Source organism: Calonectris borealis, chromosome 21 (genome assembly GCF_964195595.1).
Source record: "Calonectris borealis chromosome 21, bCalBor7.hap1.2, whole genome shotgun sequence".
In the NCBI taxonomy this organism is placed as follows: Eukaryota; Metazoa; Chordata; class Aves; order Procellariiformes; family Procellariidae; genus Calonectris; species Calonectris borealis.
The window spans coordinates 7,731,174-7,756,106 of record NC_134332.1 but is presented as its reverse complement, the minus strand read 5'-3'; the positions used below and the strand labels follow the sequence as shown (position 1 = coordinate 7,756,106).

Below are 24,933 nucleotides of genomic sequence, written 5' to 3'. Positions count from 1 at the left end.
AAATCTCTTCCCCTCTCTCCTTGCTCTCAATTTCCCCATCCCAGTTGTTGTTAGATGCATCAGCTGAGAAGGAAAGTTAGAGAGTGACACTAATAAGGAGGGCTCAGACGCGCTAAGAGTATTAAAAGGTTAGGTCATGGTGTGTTCTATTAAATAGAATATTAATTGAATTCTTGACATCTGAGGTGAACTGTGACATGCTCATGGGATAAATATTGCATTTAACAGAGCATCATGACCTAAAGCTCTAAATACTATTGAGCATCAGTGCCAATCCTTCACAATAGATCTTAGCCTCAGTCCTCAGGGTACGAATGCTCCCTTGGAGTTTTGGAAGCTTGAGCTTAAAAACAGGTTTCATGTTTCTTGTTTCTGTTCTCAGTTAAGTCCAAAATTGCTTCTTCTGTCTCAAGGCTACGCTCCGTCTCAGACTTTTGGTTACAAACTCTTAATATATAGCTAGAAATGCACGTTTCAAATGCCATGCATTACAAACCTATTGGGCACGGTACAAGAAACATTGAAAGAAAATTTCTCCATCTCCACCCCTACACCGTAAAGGAGATTAAAATATTAAAAAAGAGCAATTAAAAATAGGGAATCTCATGGCAACATTTTCATTAACCCTCCCCAGTTCTTCTTTCTGTCTCATTAGTCGTCACAGGGAGAGGAAGGATCATTTTAATTAGCAGCATTGTAAAGCTTTATTTAAGGCAACTGCCCCTCCTGCTGCTTTCTGGATTACCCTGCCGGCTTATAAATACAATACCAAATCATTAAAAGCCAAAAACAACACCACTGAAGGGTTTGGAAGAAAGAAGATCCAGTACGGTCAATGTTTAGGGCTCTTTAACAATGTTCTTTCTCCTTATTCAGGCATAATTCAAGCGTAATATTGGGCTTTATAAAACAACTCAGTATCCTCTTACAGCAAAGCCCTTTCTAGTTGAGGATACCATGTGTTCAACTTTCTTCCCCTTTGTTTTCAAGGCAGTGAAAGCACAGAACCACATCTGATAGGATAGACATGGTAGATAGGATCACAGGTTTTCCAACGCCCCAATTTAGAATTACTTGTTAAATTCCCAAATTAAAGGGACTGCTGCACGCTAACAGCCTTGCAGGAGGGAGGTGAGCAATGAGATCCCAACCGGGGGAGGCTGGTGGAGCATTTTAGAAGGAGGTTCTTGTGAGTTTAGGATGAAAACAAAACGAGCGCCCACATTTCATGAAAAGGAAATTGCTTTTTCCGATCATCACTTGCTGAATTTCACGTTTTTGCAGAAATGAGCCCGATGGGTCTGTTCTGTTAAAAAACTCTCAGACAGTGTTTCCAGCCAGCAGTTTCCATACCTGGGAGTGCAGTCCAGAGTGCATGTCTATGCAGAAGAACAAATTTGCTCTCCCTCACACCCGTGCAGTGTGTGACTGACCCCACTGCAGCGTGCAGGCTTATTTTGAAAGTAGTTTGAGTCGCTATGTTTCAATCAGGAATTAGATGCAAACCAAGACCTCTCACCCTCTTGCAGGGTCATGAGTCAGGGACACATTAATGGAAACGAACAGGGCAGCATGACCCCAAATCCTAAGTTCCCCAACACTTGGGAAGATCTGAACATTGCCTTCCAGCCCCTGGCTATTTCGTAGTCCTGCAAACAAACAGAACATTTTCATAGAATCATACAGGTTGGAAAAGACCTCTAAGATCATCGTGTCCAACCGTCAACCCAACACACCATGTCCATTAAACCATGTCCCTAAGGGCCTCATCTACACGTCTTTTAAATACTTCCAGGGATGGTGACTCCACCACTTCCCTCGGCAGCCTGTTCCAAGGCCTGACCACTCTTTCAGTAAAGAAGTTTCTCCTAATGTCCAATCGAAACCTCCCTTGGCGCAACTTGAGGCCATTTCCTCTTGTCCTATCGCTAGTTACTTGGCAGAAGAGACCAACACCCACCTCACTACAACCTCCTTTCAGGTAGTTGTAGAGCGCGATGAGGTCTCCCCTCAGCCTCCTCTTCTCCAGGCTAAACAACCCCAGTTCCCTCAGCCGCTCCTCATAAGGCTTGTGCTCCAGGCCCTTCACCAGCTTCGTTGCCCTCCTCTGGACATGCTCCAGCACCTCCATGTCCTTCTTGTAGTGAGGGGCCCAAAACTGAACACAGTATTCGAGGTGCGGCCTCACCAGCCCTAAACATTTTCCTTCTGGACCATCCTACAGCAGCTTCTGTCTTGCATCCAGGAAAATAGTGATGAAAACATCACATTTCTTAAGTCGTAAGCTGCACAAAATGTTCTCCTTACCAAGAAACCACAACTCAGACTATTAGGATTCACCCTTTAGATCTGTAGCCTACTTTCCCTGACCTGAATATGTAACTATGGACTCTTCAGTACACCTGGGTGCTGCGATCTCTAATGTCCAGCCAAGGTAACCCAGTCTTTCCCTTGGAGCAACCTATTAGCTACACGCAGGAGTTTAAACACTGTGACTACTCTACCATGGAGTTTTCATGTTGGGACCACAGTCAGGATTTGATTTTTCAAAGTTATAACATCACGCAGCTGAAGTTAGCTGAATGTTTGAGATATCTTCTTTGCTGCTGGGTGCCAAGCTGCATTAAGGTATATTAGCCACCTAATTCCACTTTATTGCTTGATATGACAAAAAGAAAATCAGACCAGAGGAGACAAACTCTTAACATTGAAGTCTGAAAAAACAAAGTGCAGTTCATCTCCCCCTGAAAGCAAGCTCGCCCTGACTTCAGTTGGAGCACTAAGCAGAATGTGGAGATAATATCGGCTTCTTGAAAAAATGTGCATATTCCTCAAGAAAGGTTTAAAAATTACTAGGTATACTTGACTTTGCCTACATGAACTACTGTTTAAGTAATAACAAAAAGCAAGGCAGTAATGATGTATCACTGAATGATTAATATATTGCTACATAGAGTTCATTTCATATTAAGTCAAGATCTGTATCTGTGGAGGTTTGCAGGGAGAGGTGATATCTTTTATGGAAGTAACTGCCACGTGTCAGACCGTAAGTGAATTAGAAATAAGTAAAATATTTCCACTTAAAAAAAAAAAGGGAGGAAGGGAAAACCACCAAAGTTCCAGTTTGGGAATGACCAGCCCCTCTACCCCCTTCTCAGCTCATCTCCACTCAGACAGACTGAGCAGGTCACAGACCTGAGCGACTGTCACTAAATGCTCATCATCAAAACTGGGGGAGGCTTACAGAGCCCAGCACACTGCCAGTGCCTGAGCGGAACTGCAGCTTCGAGGGATATCAGTCTCTGGAGATCACGGATGCTAAACTCACTTAAAAACAGACAGTGACGAATAGTCTGAGTAACAGTCGCTGTAAAAGTTTATATAGGAGTTGCTTTGTTTTCTATTTATAGCTGCACTGTATTTTTCTTGTGATACATTTTTAATGACTTATAAGGCCTAGTTATTTATTCTCCTGAAGCCAAATACTTTCTCACCCTGATAATGCAAGTGAATGAGCTTTGCACAGAAGAGCTACATGGGAGATGGCTGGATCTGCTCCCTGCATTGGCAGCAGGCTGGGGGGGATGCCCCATGGCACTCGAGGCACTGATGCAGCGGGCAACCCAAGCATGCAGCTCCCCGCTGCCTCTCTGCAGAGGGACCGCCTGTGGAGGGCCCTCCCTGGGCCAGAAAATTTCCAAATTACTAATTATTCCATCTGCATGCAAGGGAGTCACTTTTTATGGTTACTTTGGTCTATATTTCTAACCCAACATCAACATTAGTTAAAAAGCAACCCCCAAACCTGCAGTGCCACGTAGGCAGTGGCCCCTTCCATCTATGTGTTGAAAAGTAAGTAGCATGAACAACAGACCAAACAAAAGCAGAAGATGGGACACTTTGAAATGGCAGGTATTTGCATGAAACATAATTAATCTGCTAAACCAGCATCCATCCCTAAGCACAAATGCTGATTGCCTCGTGATGAGTCTAACCAGAATGGTATTAACTCTACTGTTTTTTCTAAATTGTTATATACCCAATATTTTCTTTTGACTCTTCTTTATGTTTAGATTAATAACTATGTAATCACTTCATTAGTTTATTTAGATTATGTTATTTTAGGAAATTATTGTTTAGATCAGCCTTGTCCTTCCCATCTATCTGTGCCTTCCCAGAATTAAGTAATATCTGAGGAAACCAATTAATTGCAACTCGACCGCTGTAATGGGGTCTGCTCTACAATGTGGCAATGTCTAATGGAGTTTTAATTTCCCCATGGTGAGTCAACATTTGCTTAAACGGAGAAGACTGTCAGAGCAAACCACTGCCCGAGATATGCACAGCTTCTTCCAAGTCTGTGGGGCTGAACAGGCATCTTGGGGCTGCTGCTTCTTTTGTTGGGGGTAAAATTCACAGAGGGTCGTAGCTGGGGCATCAAAGAGCATCCCAATTTGCACCACAGGCTGATGTTTCCCAAGGACTTGCAGAACATGGAGGACATATAGCCCTTCATGGCTCTCAGGCTGCACCTCCCAACCTTGCAGGGGTCCTGGGTCCTAAAATGAACTTGTCGCTCAGTGAAGGTGTGACAGCCCTTTTTCGATGCATGGTCTTCCTTAGAAAGTCCTGGGTCCTCACTATGCAGTTGCACCAGCAAGTCCTTGTCATGGACCAGAAGCCCATTATGGTGGAGGGCTGTCAAAAACAAAAGTCTCATCCCCAAGGAGCCTGCTGTACCCATGTAACTCATGACACACATGGGACAGCAAAACTTATAATGAGATTTTTTCCATTAATTGGATTGTTCAGAGTATTTAGTACCGCGCCAGAAGTTACATTTGGGATTCTGGAGGGAGGCGAAGCACCCAGAGCCCTTTGAAATGCCCTCGGTCCCTCCCTCACTCAGGCCCTGGGCATCTTTGCAAACCTCAGCCTACGCACTGTTGACTAACGACTGTTTTGCTTGGTGAACGCTGGCAAACTTCTGAAGTCGGTGTGCCTTTCCCAGTCTTCTGACAGCTTAAAAGATTTGAAACAAAGCTACATTATGATGCAACCAATTTCAGCAGCATCTGATTAACAAAAAGGAGGCCACAGCTACCTGACAGCAGCCGGTGATTATTTTTTATTTCTTAAACAAACTGATGGCCTCAAACATTCATACATGTATTTATTTTTTTGTTTAAATGTCTCATTTCCAGGGTTTTTTTGGATCGTGCAGGGAAATAAAGTTTTGCAATTCTTCTTCTCGTAATAAGTCTGTCCAAAAATGATGTTGCTCGTTGTGTTGAAAGATGGTTTCATTTTCTGCTCAAAATTGGTATGAAAAATTTGCCTTGCCAAATGAACATTGTATACTGAACTTGTCAAATCCTCTCTCCTGACACAAATAAAAGACAACATTGGGTGGCAGCATGTAAAACAGCACTGACAAGACAGCTAGGATGGAAGCAAAGAAATGCATATTTTTCTCTTTCTCTTTTCCTGAGAAGGGTAGGAGAAAGATCCAGGTGAGCAAATGCTGGCGTGTTACAACCAAAAATACATCATCTGAAGACTTAACAAGCCATTTCAATGCGGGTTTTAAGACCAACATAAGCGATTCCATTTCTGATTAGCAAAATCATGACAAAAGTCTCCACTTTTTTCCAGGCAACCAAGAAAGCTGCTGAGTAGAAAGAGTGGCTGCATGAAAGGAGTATTCAGTTAAAAGTTCACAACTCTGCTGTGCAGGCTGGAAGGACTACTTATAGCACTGCTGAAAAATATTCCAAGTACATTTAAAAATAAGTAAGGTAATGATAGACTTTCATTAGATCTGCAGTCACACCATGTAAGTGAATTTTTTTTCCTATTAAAATTGTTGATTGAAGGCTGTTAGCTATTTATCTGCCCAAAATTACATTTCTTCTCTCCTAGGGGTTGCCTCTGTTAAAAATCACAACAACTGCCTAGTTAGTAACAAGAAAAGACTCCTAAAACTGCAGTTTCGTGTTGGGGGGGAGGAATACAAGCATGAAACACAGATTGCACCTTCAAATCCCTGATGGCATCACGCTTCTTTGTTCTGCTAAGAAAAATTAACCTCAATCTCGGCTCAAGGTCCCCCGATTGATTATCATAGTCATTTAAATACTGTAATCTCATTTTCAGCATCAGGGAAAGGGAGCGAAAAGAAGAAAAAGAAAAAGAGGTGGGGAAGCGAGGGGGAGAGAAAGAGAAAACAGAATAAATTATCTGACAAAAGGAAAAAGGGCCTTTCTGCTTACGGAGCCTATTTCAGATCCTTCCACTTGATTGGAAAAGTTGATGAAGTTTAAATGAAGCAGAATTAGAGGCTCAGGCCACTGAGTATTGACAGGGGCCCATGGAAGAATGTGCAATTCAATAGGCCTGAATTCTGTGGAAAACAGGGGAAAGGCCTAAATGGTATAATCTTCAATCAAATCTAACATCAACACTGACAAGGCAGGGTAATGAGATAGGCCAGATCAGGCATGTTGGTTAAAGAAATTAATCCCTCTCGCTGCACCAAGAGTTCAGCTTTGATGCCTATTGTACAGACCCCCGTCCCAGCCTATCTAAATGCTAACTAACTGCGAGTGTGATCTGGGACTGTGCTTTTCATTGCTGGGGCTAATCTGATAACAATTTTGGCTCCCTGATTATGACGGCAGAGGTAGCACGGCAGCCCCTCGCCGTGGCACCGCGGAGAGGGAGGAGAGGGGCAGAGCACGGCGACGGATGCAGCCGCACCGGTGCGGGGAAACTTGCATTTCGGCGTGTATTAGAGCTTTAACACACCGTAATACATGGTAATTAGTGTAGTTACAGTCGCCTCCTGACCAGCTGATCGGTGTCTCCTGGGAACCACCAAAGGGGCCGGGCAGCGAGCAGGAGGGTGATCGGAGAGAGCAAATGTAAAGGGACGTTGGGAAGTTGAAAAGCGTGCTGCAAACAAAGGGGCTCTCCTACCTGGGTGAGCAGCCCGAAGTTCGCGATTAAAACCATCTTTCTTTTTCAGGCTAGTTTGCTCTTCACTAAGTAATACAAGGTTCGCTGTGTTGGCTTTTGTGATTTTTTTTTTTCCCCAGCCTGGAAATTACACTATTATTTTTAATCAGGTTTCACTTGTAAGATTTTTAGGCACAAACCTCACGTTGGTTTGCCTAAAAAAATCAAACTAGAGATATTTCTCTTGATATCAAAGTTTTTTTAAAGGCTGTCATAGGAAATCTAGTAATAGGACCCCAATTTCATTTATCTATACTACTTCAAATAAATGCAAGTAGAAAAGTCAGTGTAATTTATTTTATAAAGTACGAATGGTTAAAAAAGAAAATATCCTCAGAAATGAAGGTTCTGTCTAATCTGTACAATGTGAGCAGCGAAGCAAGAACAAAACAATCCCTGCAAGATGACAAAGGCTTCTCAAATTCAATAATTAAGCATAAGAGCATCTCTAAGAATTTGCATGGAAAGCAATCTGCCCTTGGGGAAACTGTGGCTAAAAACTTGCAAAAATGCAGAACTGAAAACGTTGGTCCCTGTGATCACCATGAATGTGCTTCGTTTGCTCTATATTCTGTTAGGCAGCGCTCAAAAAGAGGGGAAATGATTGTGGCAAAGGTTTAAAAATGAAGAGCTTTTTGCCTTTTCTTGGGGCAGCTGCCCACCGGTTGCCTGCCCAATGCCCTCCGGTCCAGGACAGTCCTTACTGAGCCTCCACAAGCTTTTCCTCTACGCTCAGGACATTTTCTTGTGTCTCTTCCTGAGAAGGAGGGATATTTATTGTCGGTGGAGTGGGAAGCTGAGGACAGAGAGGTAATAGGGCAGAGATGTTCCTGTGCTCTTATAAGTTTTAGCTGTGTCTCTGGTGCTGCTCTCAGCCTGCTGGGTTCAGCGTCTCTGGAGAAGGGTTTGCGGGTAAGGGATTTGGAATATCCCTGACTTTCTGCACGGTGTCTTCGGTTTGAATTAGTCTGAAAATCATCTCTTGGCTTAATGTGGTTTGGGGCCAACGCCATAAACTGGTGTTGGCTCTCCCCCAAAGTTTCTTAAATCTTTCAGACAATAAAGTCTGCGTTTTAGGTTCATCATAAAAATTTATAGCCTGCCGCAGCTCTGGCTGCACTGTGAGTGCATGGACCCATTTGTGACCTTTTTTCTTTTTTTTTTTCTCTTGTGCCTACATTCTCTCTTCCTTTGGCTTAATTTCTGCTTTTACATCACCAACAACTCAGGCAAGAGGCTGTACAGATGTTCTCTGCTATGACAACGCTGCTATTAGGGTCATAATGCAACAATTCGGTCTAACGGTTATTATTGTACTGGCTGACTTCAATAATGCACTTTTAAATCAAAGGGCCTTTGAAGCTTTATTTCTATTGTATTAGACAAATAAACATAGAAGATTTTCACAAACATAAAAGGCATTCACCTTGTAATGTTTCTGGGCTTATTAGTCTCACCAATTTGCATTGTTTTGTTCACATAAAGGATCAAAATGCCCTTTTGCTTGCTTTTACATACTGCCTGCCGATCTTGGGAGTGAGCAGCTATGAATGCCCGGTGCTGCTGGTGCCGTCCCTCTGCTCGCTGAATCACAGCTGGCAGTTTGCAGCCTAAGTCCTGTCTTCAAATAACCAGAAGAAAAACCCACTACTTTCATTCATGCAGAATGTTTACTTGCCTCTTGGAAATGCCTTCTTTATTTCAGTGGTGTCTGTGCAAAATATGGGAGGGCAGTAAAGCTCATAAGGAGTTTAATTTTTAGTGTACCAAATAATCCATTTAAAATCTTAAATGAGTTCATGCTGAGAAGAAAACCCTTAGAAGTCAGAGCATTGGCAAGACAAAGCTCGGAACCAAACCTAATGATTATTTAACTAACCAGCCCTTCATTAGTTTATTTCTCTAATGAATTATTGAGCTGTACTGTGTAGACATTTCAGAATACATTTTTAAAAGCACAACACTGGCCTTAGATAGCAAAAATATAATAGTAGTAGTGATATAATAATAATAGTAATAAGCACACAAAATGCTGCATAAACACTAATTAATCCTCAGTGTCCCTAAGCAGCAAGCACAGAAGGCAGGATGCTCAGCACATGTAGTGATTTGAGGTAAATAGTATAATTAACATGAAATAAAAGACGACCTTATTCCAAATACAGCTCACAGTACTTGTGGCTACTCTGCTCTGTGTAGCAGAGGTTATTCACCTGAGACAGATGAACCAAAACCTGGTCCCCGACCAAGTTTTCAATAGACACATTGATTCCAAGCAGCTGAGAGCAGGTATTAGGAGAGGGAACAGAGTTATTTAAATCAACAAAGCTAACACCTGAGGGAAGTTATCCAAATGCTTGTGGAAGCTGCTTTGCAGGGTGGTGATGCTGTCAGCAGAGTTTGCCACACCTGGGGCTCTTGGTCAACATGGAAGCAGCTGTGAGGTCTTGGCTGTGGCTGAACCCCCAGATTATTTGGGGAGAGCAGAGGTGTGCTGTGGAAACTATGGGGACCTGTGCTGCCTCGGCACGCTTGGCGTGTAGGTGCTCTGCGGAGAGGGAGTGATTTTGCTCTCTGTCAGATCCAGCCGTCACGCAGACACTACACCTGCACAGTTTCTGATAGCTCATACAGCCGCTCCCTGAGCATCCAGCAATGGGTATATTTCTAAGGAAGCCTTTATTTTATCACCTGCCCTTCCTGCACAGGTTAGCAGTCTTTGCACAAAGGTGGATGAGGATTACAAAGGTGAGTGATGCCTCTTGGCTCTGCCCTGAAAAAGGGCTTGTTGAGGTGGGAGCATCGTTCCAGGTTCACCTTGGCTCCTCGCTATACCGGTGTGGGGAGAGCTAAACAAGATGAGTGGATTTGGAGAGAAGGTTTAAAAAAAAAGAAAAAAAAGGAAGGTGAGGGTTAAAGGCTCAAAGATTGAGCACAACATTCAGGTGTGTAAAAGCCCTGTTACAGCCACAATGCAGGTCTATTAATAAAAGTTTCAACTCCAGAGTGATGGAAAACCTGCCCTTTCCATAATTACTGTTGCAAGAGATGTTTGTGATGCATGCAGGTTACAACCCAAAGCAAATATCCTTTTTCACACCATGCACTTGTCTATGTTTATATCTTGCATAATTAGAGGTTTTTTTATGAGGTGACATAATTTTAGTTTGATAAAATGCTGCTACTTCCTTTTCTTAGCTGTTCTTTCTGTGGATCGCTCCAGAAACCAAAATGAGTTTGCAACAACTCTCAGCAGTGCCTTGCTCCGTGACAAGTCAGACAGCTCAGAAATACTTTATGATAAGGCTCAATAGGCATGAAAAGAAAAAGAAAAATGTGGTGAGTGATTTTCTGCCTTTACTTAGTACTCGCGTAGCGAGCAGAGTCCCACGGCCGCTCCGCTGGTGCCCTGCTATCCCCCGCACCGAGCTGCTCTCCCTGGGCGTGGAGCAGGCTCCAGGGTGAGTGTGGGACGAGATCTCCTGCGTGTCCCCTTCCTCCACTAAAAAGGGCAGTTCAGCCTCCCTGGCCTAGTTAATCCTTCCTCAGCTGGGATTGCCAAAACCAAGACTATCAGTGTGCCATTTCCTGTGGTTTTGCGAGTTTTTTCATCATATATTCTTCTTCTGGAGACTGTGGCTGCTGAAATTTTATTGCGAGTCCTGTAGCTTTTGTTCAATCTTATTTGGAAAAAAGAAAAAATTCCAGCCCTCAGGGCTGGAGAGAAAAGCTTAGGAAAATGAATCCTAAATGGCCTGGCATTCAGACCAATAAAAAAAGCCTGGCATCAGTTGTCATGTAAATAACAAGCTTTTAAAACAAATCTTACACATTCCAGTAGTGCTGAAAACTTCTGTTTGTTAAACCTGGTTCTCCTGCAGCCTGAATGATTGGGATTGAGACCTGACGTCAGCCTTTCCCGACCTGCAAAGAACCATCTTCCTCCTCAGAACTGCCAGTTCTGAAACAACTTTTTAATGTTGAGAGATGCAGTTCGGGCTCTGAAGGCGAGTTGGATGCCTCTCAGCTCTGAAGGCATTTCACGGAGAGCAGCTCCCTGCTTTCTGCATGTCCCCTGGCTGCACTTTAACAGGTAAGAGGATGCTTTGGCACGTGGGTCTGGCAGCTGGGATTTCCCATTTACCTTCTCACACCAGGGATATGTCCAACGCCAGGCTGGTGACACAATGACTTTGGCAGCAATATGTTGAACTTCATTATGGCATATTATCTGAAAGATGTTAATATAAATGTAACCAAACTGGTGTGGGCCACTTTTTCTGGAGTGTGTGTCAGGCGTGCTGGGGGTTAAGCGCAATGAAGTCTTGTTTCCTGCCCAGAGCTGGCTTAATTTTGTAACACAGTAGTTTTCAGTAAGTTTGTACTGAGAAAAGTGCTTGGCTAAGGCTTTTACTGGTAAAAACAAACAAACCAAAAATGCTTTGCTCAGATTTTTACTGGCATAAGTAGATGAAATACTTTCCTCAGTTTTCTGCTGCAAGCAAATATATATTGATAAACTAAATGAATTCCTTGGTTAATTAAAACACATCATACATTCTACCAGAGAAAAATACAGCGTTCATGCCTAGAAATCTCTATGTGAAAAGATGATGTTTTTAATCTGCGATAGCCAGCGTGTGTGGACACATCCTGGTGGGAGGATGGGGCTGGGCAGAGCTGAGGCAGGAGGGTCAGTCAGAAACGCAGGCAGTCGTCTGTGCAGTGGTCTCCGTTTGGATACGCGATGCCTCATTTATAAGATACGTGAGAGAATTGGGAGAGAAAGTAGGGGATCCTGTTGTTAGCTGCTGCAAAGTAGGAGGTCTGTCACACTTGCACTAGGATTGTGGGGACCAAGTGCTAGTTGGAGGAAGATCGGGCATTAAGTGTCCCATCCATCGCTGGGCCTCAGGTTCTTGTGTATTTGCTGTCTGGTGAACCTTAATGACAGCTGTTGGAGCTGTGTGTTCCTCAATGCCCTCCCACAGCTGCCAGAAGCACTTGTCCAAGCAGCAGTTGTCTCAAAACCTTTTGTCCCCTTCTTCCAAACCATCTTTGTGTCCTTAGTTTTCAGGTGGCACTGCACAGCATGAGGGTTGGGACCCACTGGCCATCCCTTTTGGCAGCTCTCTCCAAAATGCCTGGTCCCCAGGGCTCTCCTGGAGCGCGGAAGAAATCCCAGGCTGGAAGCATGCAGCTGGAAGCATGAAGAGGAGACGTGGCAGAGGGCTGACTCTGTGAGTATGCCACTACCGCTGCGTGTACCAGCGAGCGGGGCTGGCTGAGTGCCAATGCTTACCCAGTAAACTGCCATCCCGTCACTGTCACCTCCTGGCAGTGGAAGACACTCTGGTAAATTCAGCATTCAGTGGGGCAATGTGGGAAGGTAGTTGGCAGGGGGTCAGCGGTTTGCTGAACAAACTTTACGACGTAATTTACTGAGGTGTAATCACCACTGATTCCAAGAGTAAAAGCATCCCTGTTAATAGCCCAATTACTTCATGCTAAAAAATTGCATCAGGTGGATGCAGATCTCTTTACATCCCTACCAGCTAGCTTACTGTGAAGGAAATCCTCCTTCAAGGAAGCCCTGAGAGAAGAGAAGTTGTCCCTAATGCTAAAATTTAACACTACTTTTTCTCAAAACTTGCTCAAATATTAGTTTCACCTGGCCAGATAGCAGAAATCTAGATCATGTCTTATTAAAACATCCCATGGTTTATAACTGCTCAGAAATCCCACTGCCAGGATGTTCTACAACAGATATGCTGAGAAAAAACTCAAGCCCTAAAGCTGGGGCTGAGCAAACTGCTGGACCCGAGGGGAGAAGACATCAACTGAGCTCTAGGGACAGACAGCGCTCGGCCGAATGCTTCCATCCAGACAGGCAAAACTCCCGCATAAATCAACATAATCTTAATGATCGCATATAATCTACCTGCAACATACACACTACAGGAGAGGAGCCGCCCTTTGTAGGATTACCCCAGTGTTATATTCATAGACCTGGGATTTACGGCGCTGACAGGTGGTTTATACCTATTTCAATTTAAGGAATGTAAATGCATTGTGAAAGTAAGTAGGACCAACCCAACCCCTCCAATTATGCCTTAGCATACCTTAAATGCTATATAATTACATATTCTTCTGATTCATATTCATGCATCACCTAAAAATGTATTTACTGGCACACTCTTCTAAGAAAGGCAGAAACAGTTTGGAGGGATGGGGAAGATGCAGTGCAGCTGCCTCCATCCCGAGGAGGTTCACTGCACTTACAGAACAGACCCGGGTGCCCTGCCTACGTCTGTCCACACCAGCTCTTTCTGGGGGGCAGCTAGGTGAGGAAATCTCGCCCCATTCCACTTCTAAGCAAAGATACTACCACTTCCTATCAAACTTACAGGATCCAGAGAAAAGAAAGAAAGTAGAAGCTTAGGATTTGAAAAAGTGAAGCTGCTTTTGAGTTATGATGCAAAATCTACTTTTCTTCTTTGCCTTCCTAATATAATTTCCAAATCGATTTTTAGAGTTTCATGAGGGAAAAAAAAAAAAAAGATGTTCGGTGTTGCAAGACTCAAATTTTCTGTGATATTCAAAATTCCAAAATTTTATGGCCGACTTCCAAGCCTGCTGGTGCCGGGGTACGCTTACCAGGGGAACTCAAGACCGTAACTATCGAAGCAGAGGCTGAACAGCCGTGGTTTAAACGTCGCCGCTGTCTGCTGCGGAAAAAGCAACGCTTTCGAGCAGAACTGGCTGCCCTCACCAGGAGAAGAGGAAAAATGCAGCCGGTCACACCGCTCGGTGCCCGCTGCCGGCGGGCTGGCGGGGGCTGCAGCCGCCGTCTCTCTCCCTCTGCACCCTCAGAGCAACGATCCCGGCCCCCGAGCACTGGGGGGGGGGGGCAGTACCGGGCCGGCGGCGTGTCCCTGAGGGGGACTGGGATGGGAGAGAGCTGGTTAGAGCAGGAAGGTATTCTGTGAGTGCCATCCAGGGGAGGAGAGCTGTACTTCAGCTGCTGCTCGGGGCGGGGGGGGGGGCCTTCAGGGAAGGCGGGGGGTTAAAGCGTGATTTTCTGTGGTTGTGGATGTTGATTAGGAGGAGGCAACCGAGGTGAGATGCCTGAAGCTTTCTAAAGCCCACCTGGAGCTCAGCCTATCCGCAGGATGAGGATACGAGTGGATTTGGTAAGATGAGAGTGTTGGGAGTTTGTGAAGTGACCGTAACCTCTACAGCCGCTCTAAAAACCTAATTTAGGCGGTCAGAGTTTGTGTCCCCCCCAGGACCCCTCCGCTGAGGAGGGTGGCAGAGAGCAGCCCCAGTGACATCTCGGTCCCTGTCCCCGAGTGCTCCTCAAACCGTGGAAAAAACACCCGAGCCTCGGAGGGAAAACCCATCCCACGCTGCTGCCGGTCACCGTTCCGGGGCTACCCGGTATTTAACGGTGATAAAACGCATTTTCCCCTCCTTGTCATATAAACTACTGGGGAAAAAAAACTGTTTTCAACTGTTTCACCCTCCAGGTGCTTTAACTGTTCCGCTGTGTGGCTGCGGTGGCCTGGGGCTGCCCGTGGGAACCGTGACCCCCCGCCCCTCCCCGGGGTCCTGTTTGCCGCTACCGGCGGCAGGATGGGGGGTGGCCGTGCCCGGGCAGGGAGCGGGGATGGAGGGGAGGGACCGGGGGGCGCCGGGGCTCACCTTGAGGATGAGCGGGTTGCGCAACATGCTGTCCCGGGCCACCCCCAGCCGCTCGTTCTCGCTGCCCGGCTCCACCTCGGCCAGGGACAGCGGCCGCCGCGGGGGTGCAGCGTCGCCGCCCGCCATGTCGCCACCCGGGCCGCACCACGCCGCGGTAGGGGGAGCCAGGGCTGAGGCAGGCGGCGTTGCCCTGCCCGTGGGCGAGCAGCCCCGCCGATGGGGCCGGGAGGATCTCGCCGTGGAGCTGCAGCTCCCACTCGTGAGCGTGCGGCGGTGTCCCGTCTCCTAGCAACCGCCGGCCCAAGCCGCCGGTCCGTCGTTTTGATGGGTCCGGCTGGGACCGCTTCCGCGGGGAGGGGGGAACGGAGAGTCCGGTAGCAGGGTGTGCGGAGGGGTGGTGTTGCAGGAGGACGCCGGGGGAGCGCGCGCGGCGCGGAGGTGCGGCGGGAGGCCCCGAGCGGAACCGTTATCCCCGCGGGGGCGGCGGGACGCGCTGTCCCGGCCAGGGAGGGGGAGCGGCCGGCGGGGAGGGTGTCAGGGTCCCTGAGGGGACGGTGGTTTCCCCGCCTCGGCCTACTCCGGTGCCGCTGAGAGGTCTGTGGCTGCTCTGGGTGCCGCCCTCGCCCTCGGTAGTCCCGGAGGGAGGTGGAGGGTAACGGCGGACGGCCGGTGCGTGGGACGTGACTCCGCGCAGGGATCCCGCGGGGCCCTGTGCCACGGCCCGCCCTCGGGCGTGCCCGCGGCCTCGGCTTGTGGCCCGCGGCCTAGCTTGCCTGGCACGGCGCTGGGGCGAGCTGTGCGGTGGTGTGGGGTCTGTCCCCGGAGCTGTGCGGCCGTGTGCGGTGTACGGTCTGTTCCCGGAGGTTTCAGGGCAGCCGCTTCCCGGCGGCGGTGAGGAGGTAATGCCTGGTACCGGTCAGTGCTGGAAAGTGTGCTGGGGATGTGAAATTCAAGGTCTTGTGTTTCAGAGATGACGAGATGTTGTTTTGTATGTGCTGGCCGTAGAAAATGTGCTAAATGTCTGTTACAGACACAGACCTGCTCTGTGTAACTCTGTGGTTTTCAGGAATAGATTTGTTGGGGTTACAGAGTCCGTTGGGGCTGGCAAGTCTTGGCTAGGTGTGGGCCTGTTCAAACATGGACAAAGCCAGTCAGAAGCTTCTAATTAGAGAACTTGGTTTTAGTGCTGATTAGTTTAATATTTCTGTATTACTTTTAGCTTGTTGCTGTTTTAGTGCTGAAAGCAGAGTTGAATATAGCAGTCTGTCATTGCGTAGTTATTCAAAATTAGCTTAAAGCTAATAGTTATTAAAGCGTATCTTTGTTGTAGGAAGGCAATTGTAAGGCTGAATACAGCTGTGATGCACATCTGTTTAATGAGGAAGGCGTCGCTTTTTCATAGTCACTTTCCAAAATTAGCTGGATTGAAAAGTAAGTATCTTTATTATATGTTTCTAAGAAAATATTGAGTAGTTCCATACTATTTTTATGTTTCTTGTTTTTTTTTTTTACTTTATTTTTATTGTATAACAGTGTGTAATGGTATAGAGATTACAGCACTTGAGTAAAACATATCTTTTATTTAAGGTAAGAAAAAATATGACAGAAAAAGCAAGTGCAGATGATTTTCAAGTTCGGGATTTTCTCAAGAAGAAGAAGAAGAAGAGAAAACACAAAGAATACAATGAGAAACATGAAAATGATGAAAGTATACAAAATGCAGAGCTTAGCCGTGCTTCTCCACTGCTGTCTGAAGATCAAGCAGCACAGAGTGGTGAAGGCTGTAAAAAACAGGAAAAAAAAACCCAAAACAAGGGGAAGAAGCAACAGTCTTCGTTAGATAATTCTTGTGTAGGACTGGAACATGAAGTTAGTAATGAAACTGGAGTGGATGCTTCCCAAAAGAAAAAGAAAAAAAAGAAGCGGAAGTATAATGACAGTACAGATGAGCAAAGTGATGTAACTTGTGTCACAGTAAATCAGCATAGCACTGATAGTTGTCGGGAGATCAATGCTGATTACGTTTATTTAAAACAATCTGTTAAGAAGAAAAGAAAAGATAAATTGCCTGAGGAGGATGAGGTACCTGAGCTGCTTACCTCAGAAACGTGCGACAAAAATGACAATAAAAGATCAAAAAAGAAGAGGAAGAAGAAAAGAGGCAGTAGTACCCAGGACATGCAGGAAGACACGGATGCAACCATTGTCCAGTCTCTGTTGTCATCTCCAGAGCAGAACAGGCAAGGGGAAGACACAGACTTGCCGTTACCTGCAGAAGAGGGTGGTGTGGCAACGCCCCAGCAACGGGATGAAGATGGTGACTGTGATGCTTCTCCTGCCATGAGTGAAGATTCTATGGATGGACCTGCTAATTCTTCTAAGCTGACTAAAGCATCTGATCGATCTCCTCAAAAAACTCCAGTGCGTGCTAGAAAGGCAAAAAAAAGCAGCGCTTTTGTCATGGAAGAAAGCTCTTCAGAATCTGATGTAATGTAAGTTTAGGTTTTGTTTGTGGTTTTGGTTTTATTTTTCTTTCCCCCCACTCCCCAGATATGTTTCAATCAAATTTTTGGGTCCCAGATTTTTCTTCAGTCTGTTTTGTATGTATTTTTAAAAACAACTTCAAAAACCTTTCCAGTATGTTGAGATGTTGTAGAGACCTACTTTAAGAGCTTAGTTAGCTGGTGAAGATACAATGAAAATTTGTAAGAATACACTACCGTTGCCTTCAATGTAGAATATTTTCTCCTATTTAAAACCTGTAGGTATAGAAATAATTTATGTGCAAGCAATTCATATTTAGTAAAAAAGAGAGGGAAGAAAGGGATTTCATTTGTTAAATTTGGTATTTATAGTGAACATACGCATTTTTACTAAGCAACTAGTAAGGTCAACTAAAGAATTTAATGTTCTGTGCAAACAAATGCTCATGTAAGTAGCTCTTGGTGCTTTTACAGTGTCTAGAACCCACAATAAGAGCACTAGTAAGAGACAGACGGAAAAGTTCTGTGTTGCCAGTGGTAGCAAGAGACACTATTTCTTCTGTATGCCCATGTGTGAGACTTTTGTGGGAATGGTGCAGATTTTCAAAACTTCAGCAAGCTCTTTGAATATTGTAAGTATAGAAATTTGATAATAAATTACGTCTGTGTTAAAAGGTTGGAAATACAAGGGGGTGGATGTATGAAGTATTCCTTGTTCTTTAATTAATGAACAAGTTCATTCTTCTAATGGTAGAGATACTAACAAAATCTCTGTTTTGGAGCTCTAGTGGTGTATTTTATTTTATTCCTTTTTATCAGGACACCAGAACCCTCGGCATCAAATAGAAAGAAGGATCAGAATAGTTCCTTTACTGAAATGGCAGCCTCTGATGAGTTTAGTCTGGATGATGAAGAGTGCCTGGACTCTACCATGTGTTCAGTTGTGGATTTGGATACCGCAAAAAAAGAATTGGAAGAGTTTATTCCTCATGTGAGGAATATATCGGACAGTTCAATCAGGAAGATGGCTGGGAGAGACTTAGTGAGGTTTAAACAGTTTAAAAAACAAGGTGAGCTCTCAAAATATTGTTGCAGTGAGGAGGGACTGTGCAGCTGTGCTAATGTTTTGACAGAGAGGGAATAGTTTGGTTCTGTATCATGTCTGTCACATCCATGGAGTCTGGTTCACTTCATTCCAATGGACGTATTTTCTGTTTCTCTGCTTCGTAGCATCTACTTATTGTCCAATTACAGTCCAAAGCGTATATGTAAATTACCTGCTCCCAGCTCTTGTTTTGTCTCTTTTCAGTTTTCTTTTTTCACCTTTTGAATTTGTTGATCTTTCATTATACGTTTGCTAGAACCTGAAATGTAATGCACAAGAGATGGTACTTGGTTTGCTGTATTTTTTTTTTTCTTAAATAAAACATTCTATGTATTTTAGGTATTGCTGTCAAGTTTGGCAGATTTTCCCAGAAGGAAAATAATCAAATCCGGAAAAATGTTGAAGAGTTCTTATTAATTACTGGAATAGACAGTGCTGAAAAACTGCTGTTTACCTCAAGGTATCCAGAAGATAAAGAAACGATCAATCGCCTAAAAGCAGAACATCTTTTTTGTGAAAAACTTTGTAAGTATTTAAGTTCCTTGTCAAACAGCTGAATGTTGTGTTCCACAACCTGGTGATATCACAGTTTATTTTCTAAAATAATTTTTTATTGAAAAAAATTATTGTTGCTAAATTTGATCAGGAAGGAGCATGCTGCTGAGAGTATGTAGTTGATAATCTGTACATTATTATTTTTTCTTGGGTATGAAGAGTTTAGAGATTAAAATACTAGCATCATGACCAGCAGCACTTACAGACTTTCAAACTTGCATTTGCGCTTTATGGCTTAAGGTGCGTTATTTGCTGGGCTTTAATTAAGCATAGTGATTTATTAATGGGAGGTGTGATTAAGTCCCGTCTGAAATTGTCAGCTGTTCTTAGAGCGCATAAATAGGTGGCAGGTTCAGGACTGACGGCAGAAACTGAAAGAAATCAGGTGTATATGCAGAAGCACAATATCTCATCAGCCTCCTGATTGACGGCTGTCTCTTGTCTCTCTGTTAGCAGGAGTATTCAGTATGTTACTTACATTTGATCCAGATGTTATTAAAATTTACAGCCAGTCCATACAATTTGTAGCTAATGAGTAACAGGTTTGTGCTTGAGAGTTCAAAAGCTCAATTTTCGATGTTGACCCACACGTACACAATTATTTACCAGCTGTCAGCATTCACAATCTTGCCACAGTCATAACAATTACATCTTTGAAACTCCTCAGGAGATTTTGTTCAGATTATTTCCTGTGCAGTTACTAAAATGTTGTAGAGTATGTTTTCGGGAATGGAGACAATCTATCATTGGCAGCACAGTCATGAAAATGTATGTTGTTCAGTTTTGGTTTTGTTTTGTTTAGGCTTTTTTAAAGTGGCTTCACCAGCGTGAGAAATGTTTCTTAAAAATGAGTCATTTCCTTTCTAGCTGAGGGCATACCACGACCCTGGAGGCTGATATATTATCGAGCAAGGAAGATGTTTGACCCAAATAATTATAAAGGGAGGTGAGTGAGTAATTTGTAAGAGTTTCTGAATGATAATACCAGTCTCTGATGTTTATTTGTACATTAAAAATGGATATAAATGAAGATCATCTCTACTATTTGTGCCAGTTACTGTGAATGACAGTTCATTTTTCTGCCTCGCCCTTATCAAGTCCTCTGTTCTGAAATGTGACTTGAAATGGTAGTGATGAGTAACATCGAAAGACCTGTAAAGATTACAGCTCTCTTCAGATATTGGAATGGTTTGAATTTGCAGCTGAAGCTGTACCCATTTCCTCAACTAGGTATACTAAGGAAGAAAAAGAAAAATTAAAGAAGTATCATGCTCTGCACGGCAATGATTGGAAGAAGATTTCTGAGATGATGTCCCGTTCTAACCTCTCAGTTGCTATGAAATACTCTGAAATCAAGTCGGGTATGTAATTTTAAGGAAAACAATTCATTCTGTGTATTTCAATTTGAGAAGTTATTTTGACTGTATGTTGTATGTACCCTAAACTTCAGGAAAAAATCCCTGGAGTGGATTTTTTTTTTAATTAATTTGTAGTGGTGGTTCTTGTTTCCAAACCACTGATTGCATTTTCATACGGAAGGGATAAGAACAGTCTCTGATAGAAAAGGGGGAAGAAGTGGAACAAATGCAACTCCTTATTAAATGGAACTGGTGTCTAAATAGATGCTTTCAGGGGGAGGGCGGGAGGAATTTGGCAACCAGTTTTTAAAAGATAGAAACTAGGGATCAGTGCTATTCATTAGTGATTAGGCTGAACTCCTCTCTCAAATCTGGTATGCAGAAGAGTTTCTGGGAAGTGTGTTAAGAAACTGGTCCTGTAAATAAGAATAATGCAAAGTGAAGCATTTGCTCTTTTGCCTTTTTTGCCTAATCATTTATGATAAATGATGCCTTAACCTTATTTTTCAATTTTAGCTATTAATTATGGTCCTTGGTCGAAGGAAGAGACCCAGAAGTTAATGCGTGCAGTGGAGGAGGTGATTAGGAAAAGAACAGAAGTGGAAGATGCCAATTCTCTTTCATCATCGGAAAGGTCACACAGAGATCTCTCGATTGACCGTGAGAAACTGTACCAGAAATTACCATGGACTGAGATTGAAGCTAAAGTGGGAACTCGATATTGGAGACAATGTAAACAGAAATGGTAAGATTTTATTCTAAATTGAGATAATAAAATGTGTCCTGGGAAGTATTTAACTCCATTCTGCAAAACTGTGTGTACCCTGATGGTTGTTTGGTACGATAGGTAATAAAAGGGTTGTAGACTACAGAAGAGGTGTTGCAAATGTGTCTGAGACAAATAAATAACTCTTCCCTAGCTGTGGTAAGTTTTCTTCTTGCTGTGATAGTGAAGCCTGATTTCTGCTTCTCTGTGGCAGCAGTAGCATCTTGAAGACACTTCCTTTTGATGTTTGGAATTTCTTGAAATGATAGAAACCTTTTTTTTGTGTGTTTTCAAAGGACTACAATATTAACAAACAAGATGACCAAAGGGCAGCAGTTATATAGGGGGACCAAAGGATTACAGGCCAAGATCAATCTTATTAAAAGGTATAGTTCAGAGTTACTGGAATGTTTTTGTATGTTACCCTGAGTTGTGTTTATAGAAGCTTGCAGGGTGCGAACAGCATGCCTGGAATTTCATACAGGTTTTGCAACCACTCTTTCTTTGGACAGAATGTCCTGTGACTTCTGACTGGGGAAGCTGTGAGCATTATTGAATTACTTCTTGAATTCTGCCTACAAACTGCTTCTGTATTATATTCACAGATTGTATGAAATGAAAGCGGAGGATGCTAATGAAGTAAACTGGGAAGAACTCAGTAATACTATTGGGTAAACTTTTTTCCCCTCTTTTTATGGATACAAAGAATAGTTGAAGCAGACAGTCTTAAAAATTCCGTAAAAGAATCAAAGTTCTTAGGCCTCTGCGACTATAGAAAATGTCATTTAGTTTGGTTACGTACAGTTGTATATCCTTGCATAGTACTGCGCAATAAATCATGCCTATAAGCTCTGCAACTTAATTTTAACCACTTCGGGCAACCCTTATTGTATTCCCAGAGCATTCTGTGTACTGAAACCGTGTTATGTAGTCTGTGTTAAAGTCTGATAAAACACAGCACTATACCAGTTAATAGGAAGAAAATCAACTCCATCCCAGCCGAAACCAGGACACCAGGTGTTAATCAACACATAGGAAAAAGGGATAGTTATAAGAACGTGTAATACAATATAATAGTCGTCTTCCAAACAAAGAAAGTGTTGAATATGAAATTACCAATGCTGTGAACACTATACTTTCTCTGCAGTACTTTTTTTCTTTTTCCACATACTTTCAGTTTCATTTACTGCTTCTTTTCACTAAACGTATAATACATATGTATAATGGCATGGTTTAGGTTCTTACCTTCAAGGGGAACTGCTGTCTTGAAAAATTGTTTTGATTAAGATTTGAAATCCATCCTTTCTACTGAAGGCTAAGATAATGTTTGACTGGCATCACTCTCATGAATGGATAACTCAGTAACAACTAAACTTTGTAATAGTTCCTTGCACCACTAATTCTTTGAACTCTTCTCCTTTCAGAGATGTCCCTAGAGCCTATGTTCAAGCAAAATTTTATAAGCTAAAAGTCTCCTGTGTCCCATTTTGGCAAAAAAAGACTTTTTCTGGTCAGTATCCCAGCTGTTTGTATATACTCCTTAAGGTTTTTGCTGGAATCTAAGAGGATATGTATTCTAGTTCAAGTCTTTCTTAATTAGTTTTCCCCTAAGTAAATTGGCTAAAATCTCAGGCTTTATACTTATTTTACTAAATGCCTTTTTTTTTTAAATAACAGTTTACTTTCAGTGGCATCTTCATGCAGTGCTTATCAACCTCTTTAATACCTTGGCTTTAAAAGTTTTATGACTGTGCTTTTTTAGTTTATCTTTGCACGTATGTACGTGTCTGATCTACCCTGCAGCCACTGTAATTACTATGGAATAGTGAATTTTTTACATTTAACACTGACAAAATAATTCCTGTCTGTGAGATCCTGTTTCCTCTAGGCATCCAGTTCCCCTACAGATCCAATTAAGACTGCTTTTTTTTTTTCCCCAAAGAAATTATTGATTATCTTTTTGAAGAGAAACTTCCAGAACTTGAAGAAAAGTTAGAAAAAAGGAAAGGGAAGCATCTTAGTTCTGACAATTCAACAGCCAGGCAACAGCAGAAGGCTTTCCGACTCAGTGACATTTTTGACTCCAGTGAAGAGAGTGATTAATTGACTGCCTTAAAAACAATTCCTGGTCTGCATATTTAACTGCAAAATTGATCTGGTTGAAAGTGGGCGCAGATCAACAACTGCAGGTACACAGGCTATCTAATAATGGAAAAAGTAAAGATATACATGTCTGATTTTCTTGTTTCATATTGAAGACTGAGTTAAATACAGTTTTTGTGCCACCTTTTGTTACCTTAAGTTAGCTCTGGTTTTAGAAGTCTCTTTTTAAGCATCCAAGTTGCTTTCTGAATGTCTCAAAAATAGTATTTTTTCCACTGCTTTGTTTTCTATGGAGTTGAAAGCTGCTGTTTACCCTTTGTGCATGAACTTGGTTTTCAAAACTTTAATGAATTTTAAATCATTTTTAAAAAAATAAACTCATGGAATTGAGAAAAGACTTTCAATTTGTTTTTAAATCTCTATAATAAACAAATCTTAAGACATCTGTGTTGATGGAAACAGCACAACTTTGAGGTTTTTTTTTTAACAGCTATCTTGTTCTTAAAAGCAACTGATTTTTATTTTTGATGTAGACTTATACTTTTATCAGCCCTGCTAGAGAAAAGGGATATTTGTCCACTACTGTTCATAAATTGTAATGTCATTTCATGCTAACCAGAACAATGCATTTTAAATGTTTTTGTTAATATTTGGAATACAGAGACAAAATGGACAGTGTATATATACATACATACATATTTTTATTGTGCTAAGGAGAATTTCTACATTTTAATAAGAGAGTTGAGGGATAAGATGGAGGTTGTATGCATGTTATTGTATGATATTTTTAACTATCTGCTTAGATTATTTGTAAATTGACCGAATGAATGTATAAAAAAAAAAACAAACAAACCTTACTGTGCATGTAAAGTATTTGTACAGCTTGTTTATATTTCCTATATGCTGTATTAGAAAGTAATGCAGACTTGGTCTCTGACGTACCGCTTTTTGATGTCATTTTAATAAGTGAGAATTTCCTTCTTTAATTTTAATAATTGTCATTGAAAATGCAGAACTTTCAATGGCTTGAAATGAAGGCCTTGTTGAAGGTTCTTTTGGATTATGACTTATAGCAAAGGATGTGTAAATGAGAATTTTCCATATTTAACTGTAGTCTGGCTTTAGTCTCTCTGAAGATAGAAAACAATGTGATTTTGTGGGACAGGCAGGACACCCTGTGAGATCAGCTACCTGTATAAGGGTAAGTTTTCCAGCCAAGAGGTGAAACGTGAGGGGAAAAAAACATGTGCCAGCTCCTTTGCACTTAGGTCTTTGTTTTGCTTCTGTTGCCTTACGGGTTTGAAGGTTAAAAGCTGAAGAACTTGACTTTTTGAATCTAAGCGGTTTGTGTTTTTCAAGTGTTTTTCCTGGAAGATGGAGATCCTCTGAATTTTCTGCAGGATAGAGCACAAATGATGGTGTGGTTGTAGAGTTTTGCAGAGCAGATCTCAGAAATAAACTTCTACCTCTGTAACAAGATTTATTTTATCCTTTGTGTTAAGGGGAAACTTATAAAGGAAGACTTTTGCTGATACGTTATTTTGCAGAGAAACTGCTTTTAACGAGTGAGTAAGCCAGGGCAGGAACTATAAACCTGACCTCTGCTGCACAGGAAAAAAGGGGACACTATCCATCTTCCCTGCAACCCTGGGAAGGGAGTAGGGAAACAATTCCTTACCCACATCTCCTTTGGCAGTTTGGTGTTTGTAATCTCTTTGCACATGGACAAATGATTGTTTGGAGGAGGAAAGTACTTGTTGATCATTTCCCATTCGCTGAATAATGGCACTTAAGACGGCATAAGAAAGCAGCTTTTGCCTTTGCCATCATTTTACAAAGGCA

At 42.8% G+C, this 24,933-nt stretch overlaps 2 protein-coding genes across 5 annotated transcripts in view; one reads left to right on the top strand and one right to left on the bottom strand.

Annotated features, from left to right (window-relative positions):
* The window catches only part of CFAP77 (cilia and flagella associated protein 77), a 62,002-nt gene extending 46,960 nt beyond the window's left edge, over window positions 1-15,042 (bottom strand). The window contains exon 1 of the mRNA XM_075170607.1: window positions 14,722-15,042. Coding sequence (XP_075026708.1) covers window positions 14,722-14,847 — 126 coding nt within the window. The 5' untranslated portion in view covers window positions 14,848-15,042. The remainder of the gene's footprint in view (window positions 1-14,721) is intronic.
* A 22-nt stretch (window positions 15,043-15,064) lies between these two features.
* On the top strand, window positions 15,065-24,570 carry TTF1 (transcription termination factor 1). Of its 4 annotated transcripts, none has more exons than XM_075170602.1 (12): window positions 15,065-15,159; window positions 16,052-16,152; window positions 16,309-17,213; window positions 18,024-18,274; window positions 18,649-18,834; window positions 19,732-19,810; window positions 20,095-20,225; window positions 20,739-20,967; window positions 21,285-21,374; window positions 21,594-21,659; window positions 22,413-22,498; window positions 22,931-24,570. In XM_075170602.1, exons 3-12 carry the CDS (start codon window positions 16,321-16,323, stop codon window positions 23,089-23,091), a joined length of 2,172 nt encoding a protein of 723 aa, XP_075026703.1. In that variant the 5' UTR covers window positions 15,065-15,159; window positions 16,052-16,152; window positions 16,309-16,320; the 3' UTR covers window positions 23,092-24,570. The 4 variants fall into 4 exon arrangements, with proteins under 4 accessions (XP_075026703.1, XP_075026706.1, XP_075026705.1 ...); XM_075170604.1 differs by lacking the exon at window positions 15,065-15,159 and adding an exon at window positions 15,197-15,315; XM_075170603.1 differs by lacking the exon at window positions 15,065-15,159 and adding an exon at window positions 15,267-15,620.
* The last annotated feature ends 363 nt before the right edge of the window (window positions 24,571-24,933 follow it).

Coding starts and splice junctions, on each gene's coding strand:
- TTF1 (XM_075170602.1), top strand. CDS start 16,321: ATGACAGAAAAAGCAAGTGCAGATGATTTTCAAGTTCGGGATTTTCTC. Junction 18,835..19,731: donor TCTTTTTTGTGAAAAACTTT/GTAAGTATTTAA, acceptor TTTCCTTTCTAG/CTGAGGGCATACCACGACCC. Junction 20,226..20,738: donor ATACTCTGAAATCAAGTCGG/GTATGTAATTTT, acceptor TTTCAATTTTAG/CTATTAATTATGGTCCTTGG.